We start from the raw sequence: 14,666 nt of genomic DNA, 5'->3' as shown, positions 1-14,666 counted from the left end.
GGTGTGACATCAGAGCGGGTGTTTACTGCAGTGGGAGCATAGTTACCCCAAGTAGAACTCTCCTGTCCACCCAAAATGTGGAGAGACTGACCTTTGTGAAGATGAATCAGGCGTGGATTAGCCAGGATTTCCACCCACCAATGCCTGATGCATCAGACTAGATCATTCTAGGTGGCACACCAACACTTTGTGAAAAGAGAACTGTTTCTTTTGGCTACCTGCTTGAGCCACTATTCTGATGCTGTCACCCGCTTGATGCCACACACCTGCTGCCAGGTGCTCCTACTTCCACCCACCATTTTGTGCTGTTACTGCCACTGCTTTTGCCCCCCACCTCACCACTATGTCATAGGGCCACTCTGTGGCCTCCTCCTCATACTGCCGCCACCTCCACACAGTCATTGTGCCACTCTGTGGCCTCCTCATGCTGCTTCCACCTCACCACTATGTCATGGGGCCACTCTGTGGCCTCCTCCTCATACTGCCGCCACCTCCATACTCTGTCATTGGGCCACTCTGTGGCCTCCTCATGCTGCTTCCAACTCACCACTATGTCATGGGGCCACTCTGTGGACTTCTCATGCTGTTCCCACCCTCCCCACTTCATGACTAGGCCACTATTTTGCCTTTCGGCCTGGATGACATCATCATTTATTTGACCCTTCTTCTGATCTGTCAGAAGGAAGGTAAAATGAGACGCACCATGGATCCTGTCTGTGTAGCAGCTGTAAGGCCTGTATGGTCCCATCAGAATTGGCTTATGATTTGGTAGCCAAAAGCAGGAGTGGGTACAAAACACAGAAGACATGGACATATTCCATTCACGCGTCATCTCTGTTTTGGATCCACTCCTGTTTTTTTTGCATTAATTACCAATACTGATGGATTACTGAGCAAATGCTGACTGAGTGAAGGCGGATGCTCCACAGACAGGATCCGTTTTTTGTGGGTTATTGTTCTGACGGATCAGAGGAAGGGCAAAATATCAGTGACGTCACCACAACCTTACTGCTGACCCCCTCTCCACTCTGTCGGGGGCTCTACTTGAATAAGGGGTTAATAGAGCAGGTTCTGTAGACGTCTATGTGGAATCAGCTTCTGATGGTGTAAAAGGAGTGCGCTTCTTCTTGGCGCTAACATCGACCTGTAAGGCTGAGTTCACACTTGAGTTATTTGGTCAGTTTTGGCCCCGTGACTGCCCAAATAAGTGCAGTGCGCAGTGATTGTAAGAGCGACGCCTGTCATCTGCATGTCATACGGACTCACAGTATTGTTTCAGTAGAAAGAAAGGTAATCCAGCTCAATACGCAGACGGTGCAGCGGTGCTTTATGACTTTATCAAACATCCAGTTAAATCCTCGTCTGCCGGTTTCGGGCTGTTGTGATGTCTGCCTTACTGATGACAGACTGAGGATACCTAGGATTCCAGCATATAAGCCGCCACACAGCTGCACCTAGGATTAGGGTGTCTTGTGACTAGAGAACATGCCGGTAATCAGGTACAAAAACACTCCTCTACTTAAAAAAATCTTATACAGAAAAAAACATATCAATACATAAAAACACAGAATGTGCGGTGGGTAGTGATGAGCGGGAGGTGCCATATTCGATTTTGCGATATTTCGCGAATATTCGATTGAATATTCGTATTATATTCGTCGAAATCGAATATTCGTAATTATTTCATTTATCGGTAACAATATGCGATTAAATTAATCGTGCGTTTTTTGTTTTTTTTCTGTATAAGGCAACGTTCCTATGACTATGGCTAGGCTAATATGTGTATATTACGAATATTCTAAAAGACGAAGTTAGAGCAATATTAAGAATATTCGTAAAATACACATATAGACTGTAATTTATGTGTACTGTTATTCCACTTTGGCATACTGCTCCCCGACAAGCGTCCCCGTAACCATGGGAACCCTGTGCGTTAGAATATACCATCGGATCTGAGCTTTCACGATCTCAGGGGAAACTCAGATCCGAAAGTATTTTCTAACCCACAAGCGTTCCCATGGTGACGGGGACGCTTGTCGGGGAGGAGTATGCGAACAATTGTACAGATAGGAAAAAAATAATGCCAAAATTCTAAATAACGAATATATTCACTATATTGCTATGTATTCGTTTTTTAGAATATTGGTCATTTTATTTTCCATATGAAAACATGATTCCCCCCTGATTAAGTTGCTTGTGGGACCCACAAGCAAGAAGCAGGGAGAAATCATATTTTCAGATGAAAAAAAACCAACGAATATTCGATTTCGCGAATATATAGAACTATATTCGAAATATTTGCAAAATCTCGAAGTTACGATATTCGAGAAAAAAATTTGCAATTCGAATATTCGCGCTCAACACTAGCGGTGGGAGTTATATCATATCATTGCTGCCAAATTAGATCCAATCTTTAAATCTTTTGGCCGACAGCCGTCCAGTTGAAAGATCCAAAAGGGTTCCCTACTTAGGAGTTCCCTTTCGTGATCCCCTCTGAACCCTTTCTATTCCTGTACGCACATCGTCCACCTCCTCGGGCTATGTCTGCCCATTGTTTATCATGCGCTAATATTGGGAGATGTTTTTTAATTATGCTGCAGATTTCCGGAAATTCTACACTGTATTGTGTCACAAAAGTGCTTTGGGGCTTATTCACAGGAGGCATCAGAGATTCCACGTTATCTGGTTTATTCTGAGGGTATACTAGTGACTTCCTATCACGTTCCAGTGTCTGGTGACATGTCTCACTGAATAGGCCCTCTGAGATAACCTACTGGTTATATCTCTCGCCTCCCGTACAAATGTCTCCACATCGGAGAAATTCCGTCTCGCACGGATCATCTCGCCTTTCAGATATATTCTGCAATGTATGTAGCGGATGGCAAGACGATCCGTGCAATATTGTATTTTCCGCTAGAGGTTTCCTACAGGTGGACGTGTGAATGATGGAGGTGGTGGAGTCAAATCCTGAATACAGCAATGTGACGAGGAAGGAGGTTCAAGCCTTGAGGGAGTTGAAGGACAGAGAGGACATTGTTATAAAACAAGCGGTTGTTGTGCTTGACAGTGGAGTGTATAAATCTCAGATTAAAACCATGTTAGGTGACACTGATGGCAGTGGCGTACCGCCATTAGAGGCAGGGTACGCCACTGCTATGGGGCCCACGGCACCGGGGGGCCCGGAGCGCTCAGAAGGCCCTGCCCCCTGCAACTGCGCTCACTGCAGGCTCAGCGGCGGTCTGCCCACTTATAATTGGCTCCCAGCGCCGCCGATAATACACGGCCCCCCTCTGTCTGACTTCTCATTCACTGTGCGCTCCTAGGACCCAGCCGCGCTCCCTCGGCTCGTGCCGCTGCTGCGCCTGCACTGCTTCACATACTGGGCCAATCAGCATTAGCAGTGTGCAAAGATCCTGCTGCTGATTGGCCCAGCCAGTGCAGGCAGCAGGCGCGCACCCATCATGGAAGAACTTTAGAGTGAGTTGTGCTGCCCGCCCGCCAGCCTCGCCAGTGCCACCCAAAACCGTCATCTCACAGCCAGTCCGGACCTGTGCCACTGCCAGCCCGTCCACACAGTAGGACTATCTTTACAACCGGGATCATTAATGAAAAAAATGTCTGTACTAATAACAGTCTCTCTTAGCACTGGCGTAACTAGAAATGACTGGGCAGTGGGCCCCACAGGAAATTTTTGAACGGCCCCCCCCCCCAGCTGTTTGGCAACTCTGACCGGCAGAGACACTTGACTTCTTCCCTAATACAGTCCAAAATCCAATTATCGTCCAAAAGACAAGTCGTGGAAATATATGTATACTGTAGTAGGATATTTTGACAGTAAAGGTAAGAATAAAGGTCTTCTGGTTAGTACAATATACTTTCTATATTTCCATGACTTGTCTATTGGACGATAATTGGACTGTATTAGGGAAGTCAAGTGTCTCTGCCGGTCAGAGGTGCCGGACAGCTGGGATGGGGGCAATTCAAAAATTTCCTGTGGGGCCCAGTCATTTCTATTTATGCTAGTGCTAATAGAGACTGTATAAAACGTTCCAGTTCCAGAACTTCATGTATGGGACTTTCTGAGGGCAGCAGCAAGCAGAGTTCCTGTGGGGGTGGGCGGTGCGGTAGGCTCATAGAGGACTCAGGACAGTGCCCCCCCCCTCGCCCCCCCCCCATGAACTCTGCTTGCTGTTAAAGGGAACCTGTCACCTCAAAAACACAAATAAAACCGCCAGCATTAGTCGTCCCCAGTCTGTTCATAATTAGAGATGAGCAAATTTCATATTTTAACCCCTTAAGGACTCAGCCCTATTTCACCTTAAGGACTTGGCCATTTTGCAAATCTGACCAGTGTCACTTTAAGTGCTGATAACTTTAAAACAATTTGACTTATCCAGGCCATTCTGAGATTGTTTTTTCGTCACATATTGTACTTCATGACACTGGTAAAATTAAGTCAAAAAAAATATTTTTTTTGCCTAATAAAATACCAAATTTACCAAAAATTTGGAAAAATTAGCAAATTTCAAAGTTTCAGTTTCTCTACTTCTGTAATACATAGTAATACCCCCAAAAATTGTGATGACTTAACATTCCCCATATGTCTACTTCATGTTTGAATTATTTTGGGAATGATATTTTATTTTTTGGGGATGTTACAAGGCTTAGAAGTTTAGAAGCAAATCTTGAAATTTTTCAGAAATGTACAAAAACCCAATTTTTAGGGACCACTACAGGTCTGAAGTCACTTTGCGAGGCTTACATAATAGAAACCGCCCAAAAATGCCCCCTATTCTATAAACTACACGCCTCAAGGTATTCAAAACTGATTTTACAAACTTCGTTAACCCTTTAGGTGTTGCACAAGAGTTATTGGCAAATGGGGATGAAATTTGAGAATTTCATTTTTTTGCCTCATTTTCAGTTTTAACCCATTTTTTCCACTAACAAAGCAAGGGTTAACAGCCAAACAAGACTGTATCTTTATTGCCCTGACTCTGCCGTTTACAGAAACACCCCATATGTGGCCGTAAACTACTGTACGGGCACACGGCAGGGCGCAGAAGGAAAGGACTGCCTTATGGTTTTTAGAAGGCAGATTTTGCTGGACAGTTTTTTTGACACCATGTCGCATTTGAAGCCCCCCTGATGCACCCCTAGAGTAGAAACTCCAAAAAAGTGACCCCATCTAAGAAACTACACCCCTCAAGGTATTCAAAACTGATTTTACAAACTTTGTTAACCCTTTAGGTGTTGCACAAGATTTAATGGAAAATAGAGATACAATTTCAAAATTTCACTTTTATGGCAGATTTTCCATTTTAATATTTTTTTCCAGTTACAAAGCAAGGGTTAACAGCCAAACAAAACTCAATATTTATGGCCCTGATTCTGTAGTTTACAGAAACACCCCATATGTGGTCGTAAACTGCTGTACGGGCACACGGCAGGGCGCAGAAGGAAAGGAACGCCATACGGTTTTTGGAAGGCAGATTTTGCTGGACTGGTTTTATTGACACCATGTCCCATTTGAAGCCCCCCTGATGCACCCCTAGAGTAGAAACTCCATAAAAGTGACCCCATTTTAGAAAGTACGGAATAGGGTGGCAGTATTGTTGGTACTAGTTTAGGGTACATATGATTTTTGGTTGCTCTATATTACACTTTTTGTGCAGCAAGGTAACAAGAAATAGCTTTTTTGGCACTTTTTTTTTGTTATTCACAACATTCATCTGACAGGTTAGATCATGTGGTAATTTTATAGAGCAGGTTGTCACGGACGCGGCGATACCTAATATGTATACAATTTTTTTATTTATGTAAGTTTTATACAATAACTTCATTTTTTTTTTTTTTTTTTTTTGTGTCTCCATAGCCTAAGAGCCATAGTGTTTTCAGTTTTTGGGCGATTATCTTGAGTAGGGTTTAATTTTTTGCGGGATGAGATGACGGTTTGATTGGCACTATTTTGGGGTGCATATGACTTTTTGATCGCTTGCTATTACACCTTTTGTGACGTAAGATGACAAAAAATGGCTTTTTTTACACCGTTTTTTTTTTTTTTTTTTACGGTGGTCACCTGAGGGGTTAGGTCATGTGATATTTTTACAAAGTCGGTCGATATGGACGCGGCAATACCTAATATGTTTTTCAGTTTTTGGGCGATTATCTTGAGTAGGGTCTCATTTTTTGCGGGATGAGATGACGGTTTGATTGGTACTATTTTGGCATACATGCGACTTTTTTGATCACTTTTATTACCTTTTTTGGGAAGTAAGGTGGGCAAAATTAAAATTTTAGAGATCAGGTCTGTACGGACGCGGCGATACCTAATATGTGTAGTGTATTTTATTATAATTTTTTTTATTCAGTGATAAATGTTTTTTTTATCTTAACTTTTTTCACTTTAAAAAAAAAAAAATTTGACCCAGACCCACTTCGTTCTTGAAGATCCAGTGGGTCTGATGTCTGTATAATACAGTACAGTACAATATATATTGTACTGTACTGTACTTTACTTACACTTTGTCTGAACAGAGCTATGCCTTTAGCATAGATCTGTTCAGCACCATGGACAGCAGGACGCCTGAGAAGGCGTCTTGTTGCCATGGGAACCTTCCCCGTCTGCCACAACTTCGCAGACGGGGAAGGGTAAGCACAGGGCTGCGGGGGGCTGTTGGGGGGCTCTCTCCCTCTCCATTGGGGGGCTGCAAAGGCACAGCAGCCCCCGATGGTAGAGGGAGGGAGCTCCCTGACCCTGACAGTTAACCTTTTCCATACCGCGGTCCGTACGGACCGCAGTATGGAAAGGGTTAAACGGCTGACATCTGCACAGATGTCAGCCGTTTATACCAGGGTGTCAGCAATGTGCTGGCACCCTGGTATACCCACTAGAAGCCAACGAATTTTCAAGGGGAGGCGGGCGGTGCGGCAGACGGGATCGCAACGCCCCCACCTCCTGCGACACCCCCCTGCACCACCCGCCGGCATCAAATCATGCAGGGGTGCAGGGGGGGGGTGCAAAATCTTTATTTTAGGCACTCAAAAGTTTCTTATCCCTGCAGTCAGGGACCGCAGGGATCAGAAACTGCAAAAAGCGCAGCAAACCACAGGTCTGAATTGACCTGCGGTTTGCTGCGATCGCCGACACGGGGGTCACATGACCCCCCCTGGCGTTGTGACAGGATGCCGGCTGAATGATTTCAGCCGGCATCCTGTTCAGATTAACCCCTGGGGCGCCGGAATGCCTATTTAAAGTTAGGATGTACCGGTACGTCCTTAAGGGGTTAAAATTCGTTCACGCTTCGTTTGGTGGTAAAAGGTGAATTGCATTATGGATTCCGTTACCACGGACCATAATGCAATTCCATGACGGAATGTATAGCGGAAGCCTTTATAGGCAGCTTTATAGGCATTCCATTATTCATTCTGTCATAATAGAAGTCTAGCGCCTGCATAACGGATCCGTCCGGTTTGCGTTATGCTGGAGTCCTCAGTAGGTCATGTATACATTTCTTTATTGGCAAATGGGGGTGTGGCAGGGGAGGAGCTAGGGCAGGAGGTGGGATGGGCCAAGGTAGTGGGTGGGGTTAGGGGGCCCAATGATTTCTATGTACGCCCCTGACTGATGGGTATGCTCGCCCGCTCCCCTCATTTCAGAAAGAAATGACAGATATTATCTCTGGGTCTCAACTCAGGATCCTTAGTAGGAAAGAAACAGAATACATTTTTGTTGAGCACCCAGTCATCTCTGTCTTTCATGCGCTCCCGAAGATTCATAAGAATGTTTTTCCTCCTCCACTATGGAATAGGGTCTTTTTCCGAAAGACTGTCCCAATGGGTGGATTCACTTCTCCGACCAATAGTGAGGCATATTCCAGGTTTTCTACAAGATACACGCTCCGTGTTAGAGGCCGTCAGTAAAATGGAGCGGTCCGCACAATATACCTGGATCACTGCAGACCTGGTCTCCATAGACTGACATACCACACGACTTGGCCCTGAAATCTCATGCATGGTTTTTGGAGACATACAGTGATTATACGGAAGGACTGCGTGGTGGTGGTGGTGGTGGTGGACTTCCTCCTCAGGCGTAATTTCTTTATGTTCAATGGCCAATCTTATTTACAGATGTCAGGGGTGTCGATGGGGGCTAAGCTCTCTCCCTTCACTGCTAATATTTTTATGGCATGGTGGGAGAGGAGCTTTCTCCTCATCGACACCCATCCCTACTGGGAATGCATAAGATGGTATGGTCGCTACATCGATGACCTGTTTATATGGTCTGGCGATGTGGCGGGCACACCACACTTCACCCAATACCTCAATTCATGTTTGGAGACCATAGCTTTTGATGTCCATCATGGAAAGGAGGAGGTAAATTTTTTGGATTTGCACCATGCCCATAAATAGCTTCTGAGTTCAGTAAATGTGACCTCCTAGTGCTGCAAATTCAACAAATGATCATTTTCAGTTCTTTACAACTTAGAAAATGTTTGGAAACTCTGTTGCGCAGAATAATTTGGAAAAGTGCGTTTTGAGTTTTTTAATTTGTGAAAAAAAATCCTGTTCTCATCGGGAGGTTTCTGTCATCAGAGATTCTGTTATGTAGCTGACAGATATAGCGCTGTTCTAATGTCAGCACTACAGAACAGTGTGCTTCATACTCTTGTCCCTGCCGCCGTTCTCCTAAAAAACACTAATGCTAATTTATCCTGCCCAGGTCCTCCGTGTAGGCCGCCCTGCTCCTCTTGAGTGACGTCCGAGTTAGCTGGATCGCTGAAGAAATCCCGCGCCATCTACTTCTGTATTCAGCGCAGGCGCAGTGAGTGAAGGACGCGCACCTGGTGCGGACTTCCTCACTGCGCCTGCGCTGACTACGTCACAGTGAGGAAGCCGGCACCAGGAGCGCGTCCTTCACTCACTGCGCCTGCGCTGAATACAGAAGTGGACGGTGCGGGATTTCTTCAGCGATCCAGCTAACTCGGACGTCACTCAAGAGGAGTGGGGCGGCCTAAACGGAGGACCTGGGTGGGATAAATGGTCAGTAGACCGAGCCTCTAGGTGCTGACTCAATGCCCTCATAGCACCTAGAGGCTCATTAGCATATTTTAAAGTGTGTTTTTTAGGAGAACGGCGGCAGGGACAAAAGTATAAAAACACTGCTATGTAGTGCCGACATTAGCGCATCGCTATATCAGTCAGCTACATAACAGAAACCCTTTAATAACATTTCTACTCTAACAGTTGATGACTCATCTGCATCGACCATTTAGGAAAGTCAGATAAAAATATAATTTGCATAACAATTTGGAACGCTCCGTTCCCCCATATCTGATGCTGGCATCATGCCACTGCCGCTGTCTGCCTGCCTACCATCACGTTCTATGCTGTATGTCACGGATCAGAGGATGTGACCCCACTGTGCCACTGACTAGCAATACCCCAGAGGGGCGTGACTAAGCAACTACCCGGATTTCATTAGAGCCTCAGATGGTGAGGACAGGCTTGACCGTCGGTAGTTGCCAGGAGCTACTCTGAGAGCGTAAACCAGACAGTGACAGCTGGTCCAGGCAGACCAGGAGGTACCGACAGTATAGACGTAGTAAGCCAGGCAGGGTCGTTACCAGGAGCAACAAGACAGGAACCAGAGGATGAGGCAGAGACGTAGTCAGGACGAGCAAAGGGTCAGGGCAGGCGGCACAGGAGCAAGGTCAGATAATCCGGGTCGGCAACGGGAGAGACAAAGCAAGCAGGCAGGGATCAGATGAAAAGCGGAGTCCAGGAACAAAGTACAGGTCAGGAACACAAGTGGTTATCAAGCTCTTTAGCAACAGACTAGGACCTTGACTCTGAGGCATCCAGGAAGAGGGCTGAGCCACTTAAATACCTGCAGGAGATCCAGGGTTGGTCAGCGAAGTCCCCTGACCTAACCCACACAGCGCAGGGAGTGATGCGCTCCGCCCTTAGGGCAGTGAAACCAGTGGCCAGCAACAAGCATGCTGTGGCCAGGGCAGAATGAAACCCATGGAGCGGAATCCTCAGTACCACAGCACGTACAGGCGACGGAGTCCAGGACTGCAGCGGTGGACAGAAAATCATCGCTGAGCATGGCGCCCAGGTCCACGGCGCAAGCGGGGGGACAGCGGCACACAGCAGCCGATGTTACACTGTATTCCTGCAGCTACTACTAAGACTACTACCTCTGCATAGCATCTCCTGTTCCATAGGCTTCATACTCTACTGCTGCTGCTACCAGATACTCTACTGCTGCTGCTACCAGATACTCTACTGCTGCTGCTACCAGATACTCTACTGCTGCTGCTACCAGATACTCTACTGCTGCTGCTACCAGATACTCTACTGCTACTGCTACCAGATACTCTACTGCTGCTGCTACCAGATACTCTACTGCTGCTGCTACCAGATACTCTACTGCTGCTGCTACCAGATACTCTACTGCTGCTGCTACCAGATACTCTACTGCTGCTGCTACCAGATACTCTACTGCTACTGCTACCAGATACTCTACTGCTGCTGCTACCAGACACTCTACTGCTGCTGCTACCAGATACTCTACTGCTGCTGCTACCAGATACTCTACTGCTGCTGCTACCAGATACTCTACTGCTGCTGCTACCAGATACTCTACTGCTGCTGCTACCAGATACTCTACTGCTGCTGCTACCAGAAACTCTACTGCTGCTGCTACCAGATACTCTACTGCTGCTGCTACCAGATACTCTACTGCTGCTGCTACCAGATACTCTACTGCTGCTGCTACCAGATACTCTACTGCTGCTGCTACCAGATACTCTACTGCTGCTGCTACCAGATACTCTACTGCTGCTGCTACCAGATACTCTACTGCTGCTGCTACCAGATACTCTACTGCTGCTGCTACTAGATACTCTACTGCTACTGCTACCAGATACTCTACTGCTGCTGCTACCAGATACTCTACTGCTGCTGCTACCAGATACTCTACTGCTGCTGCTACCAGATACTCTACTGCTGCTGCTACCAGACACTCTACTGCTGCTGCTACCAGATACTCTACTGCTGCTGCTACCAGATACTCTACTGCTGCTCCTACCAGATACTCTACTGCTGCCGCTACCAGATACTCTACTGCTACCGCTACCAGATACTCTACTGCTGCTGCTACCAGATACTCTACTGCTGCTACCAGATACTCTACTGCTGCTGCTACCAGATACTCTACTGTTGCTGCTACCAGATACTCTACTGCTGCTGCTACCAGATACTCTACTGCTGCTGCTACCAGATACTCTACTGCTGCTGCTACCAGATACTCTACTGCTACTGCTACCAGATACTCTACTGCTACCGCTACCAGATACTCTACTGCTGCTGCTACCAGATACTCTACTGCTGCTGCTACCAGACACTCTACTGCTGCTGCTACCAGATACTCTACTGCTGCTGCTACCAGATACTCTACTGCTGCTGCTACCAGATACTCTACTGCTGCTGCTACCAGACACTCTACTGCTGCTGCTACCAGATTCTCTACTGCTGCTGCTACCAGATACTCTACTGCTACCAGATACTCTACTGCTGCTGCTACCAGATACTCTACTACTGCTGCTGCTACCAGACACTCTACTGCTGCTGCTACCAGATACTCTACTGCTGCTGCTACCAGATACTCTACTGCTACTGCTACCAGATACTCTACTGCTGCTGCTACCAGATACTCTACTGCTGCTGCTACCAGATACTCTACTGCTGCTGCTACTAGATACTCTACTGCTGCTGCTACCAGATACTCTACTGCTGCTGCTACCAGACACTCTACTGCTGCTGCTACCAGATACTCGTATGCTGCTGCTACCAGACACTCTACTGCTGCTGCTACCAGATACTCTACTGCTGCTGCTACCAGATACTCTACTGCTGCTGCTACCAGATACTCTACTGCTGCTGCTACCAGATACTCTACTGCTGCTGCTACCAGATACTCTACTGCTGCTGCTACCAGATACTCTACTGCTGCTGCTACCAGATACTCTACTGCTACCGGATAAAAGTGCAGCGTTATTACCCAGGCTGCTTGTTACCACTGGCTCCATCCGTTCCATATATATATATATTTCACTGACATTATTAATGCTTTGTTAGCTTGACAGGGGTTGGATACAGTCCTAGGAGACTCCAGAAGGTTGTAGATGTTGTTTCAGGGCAATCTGAGCACTTTTGATTTGGATTAGGTTTATTCATAAACAAATCAAATCTTCTTCATTAGAATCAGACCCGAAACTAATTTAAACATTGTGAGCTCCTCATCTCTGATATTGGGGGCATCAGCTGAAGGAGAATTCTGCTCCTTATCATATCGTACGCTACTGATCATAAATATCTAGGACCTCGTCTGTAGGTAAATGTGCTTCTCAATTATCTTATACCCCTGGCCACTAATCTTGGGAACTCCAGCTGTAGGGGCATTGTGTTCTTCATCATAATGCTTACAACATTTCAGATGACCCACTAACCCAGGAGATCAAATTGAAGATTTCAATAGTCTGACGACTATAATTCCTGTTTCTGGTATTGTGATTAAAATATAACCTTTATTTTCCTTTTTATTAAACAATATACCACAAAAAACATTGAATGTGAATTATTAAAAATACATATGGAGGGCTGGACTTAGAGGCAGCGTCTCAGCTTTTTTGGTCGGTCAAGGGAACTATATATCGCTGAGAGCCAAATGCAGGCTATTTGTATCTACCTGTGTTAATACACCTTGTATCTACCTGTGTTAATACACTTTGTATCTACCTGTGTTAATACACTTTAAGCCATAATTATTAAAACATTAAAGACACAGCCATAATTATGGCAGGGCTAAGAATGGACTAGGGAAAGGCGACCTGCAGGCACCGAGCCCATTGAGGGTCAGTTTGGATAGGAGCGTACAAGTAGTACAGCTACTGAGAGATTATCAGTTAGGGATACTATATACATAACTAAGGGAAGTTCCCCAAAGAGAATGTGTAGCCAATGAAGGTGCGGCTTAGATGATCCACGCCTGGTGTCGGCCGACACTAAGGGCATTAAAGTGTATTAACACAGGTAGATACAAAGTGTATGAACACAGGTAGATACAAAGTGTATTAACACAGGTAGATACAAAGTGTATGAACACAGGTAGATACAAAGTGTATTAACACAGGTAGATACAAAGTGTATTAACACAGGTAGATACAAAGTGTATGAACACAGGTAGATACAAAGTGTATTAACACAGGTAGATACAAAGTGTTTTAACACAGGTAGATACAAGGTGTATTAACACAGGTAGATACAAATAGCCTGCATTTGGCTCTCAGCGATATATAGTTCCCTTGACCGACCAAAAAAGCTGAGACACTGCCTCTAAGTCCAGCCCTCCATATGTATTTTTAATAATTCACTCTATGTTTTTTGTGGTATATTGTTTAATAAAAAGGAAAATAAAGGTTATATTTTAATCACAATACCAGAAACAGGAATTATAGTCGTCAGACTATTGAAATATTCATCTTCATCATAATGTATGCTGCTGGTCTCATCCTAGGAGAATTTTGCTCCTCAACATTTCATATACTCCAGATCATTGATATTGGAGATCTCAATAGCTGAAAAGTTTCCCTGGAGAACTTCTGCTCCTCAGTATATTATAGGTCCCTGATCACTACAATCAATACTACAGAGCTTTAAGAGTCAGCACGAGCAGCATGGCTAATCTAAAGGAAACCCACACAACAGCCCATGAACATGTGGCCTCTAGAAGAAATTCAATCCATGACACCAGAGCTGTAGGACACCAGGGCCACCACAGAGCTTAGTGATAAGTAGAGCTAGTGTCTGCACCAGGCTAGATTCCAGAGCCCACTGGTCTTGAGGGGTCCATGGTGACCTGTTCACTATGATCTTTTTATACCAAGCCAAGGATGGGGAAGACAGGAAGCCCACTGTGACCCTGCTGCCAATGGGACACAAACACTTGGAGAACTCTTACCTGTCCAGGTAGCCACAGGTGGGACAGCTTCTTCTTAGGGCTTTTTCCTTTCACCCCCACAATGCTGATGGCAATGGTATCAATGGTCCCAGCAGTGAGGTCCTTGCCTGTAGTCACTGTCACCTTGTAGAGCACCATGTCTTCAGAGAATGCCTTACGCTTGGTTAGCTCTATGTCTGGTACATATATTGGACTGGGAATAACTAGGTGAGAGTAGTTGGAGAGCCTCCAGTTATTTATATACATATGTCTACCATAGAACAGATCATACAATTTAACTAAAACAACATATGTTAAATAGGCAAACAAATGCAGCAAGGCAGCTGATTCATGTGGCAACCACATGGAGCCACATGTCACATCCATGTCCCGGATCCATGAATATGCTGTAGGAGGAAGTAGCGAAGGTTCTCCTGTACCACATGAGAGGATGGCGTTATAATGGCCCTTCATAGTTGGGGCCCCTGGTTCTGATTCTGTATTAGGGCACAAGAGCTTTGTTTTGCACCTTTGGGCCATATTTCCTCCAGGGACATGGTTGGGCCATGACAATATGATGACTCTGTTTTCATGAACGTAAAAATGTCTCTCCTGAGTTCATGAGGTTTTTGCTCTATTGAAGGGAGTCAGTCAGCAGTTT

At 45.6% G+C, this 14,666-nt stretch overlaps 1 protein-coding gene across 1 annotated transcript in view; it reads right to left on the bottom strand.

The window, feature by feature from the left end:
* The window catches only part of LOC122924120 (hydroperoxide isomerase ALOXE3-like), a 64,165-nt gene extending 50,001 nt beyond the window's left edge, over positions 1-14,164 (bottom strand). The window contains exon 1 of the mRNA XM_044275049.1: positions 14,027-14,164. Within this exon, the coding sequence (XP_044130984.1) occupies positions 14,027-14,164 (138 nt within the window). The remainder of the gene's footprint in view (positions 1-14,026) is intronic.
* Positions 14,165-14,666: the final 502 nt, after the last annotated feature.

The sequence above is a fragment of the Bufo gargarizans genome, unplaced genomic scaffold (genome assembly GCF_014858855.1).
Source record: "Bufo gargarizans isolate SCDJY-AF-19 unplaced genomic scaffold, ASM1485885v1 original_scaffold_822_pilon, whole genome shotgun sequence".
NCBI lineage: Eukaryota > Metazoa > Chordata > Amphibia > Anura > Bufonidae > Bufo > Bufo gargarizans.
This window is presented reverse-complemented; position numbering and strand designations above follow the sequence as displayed.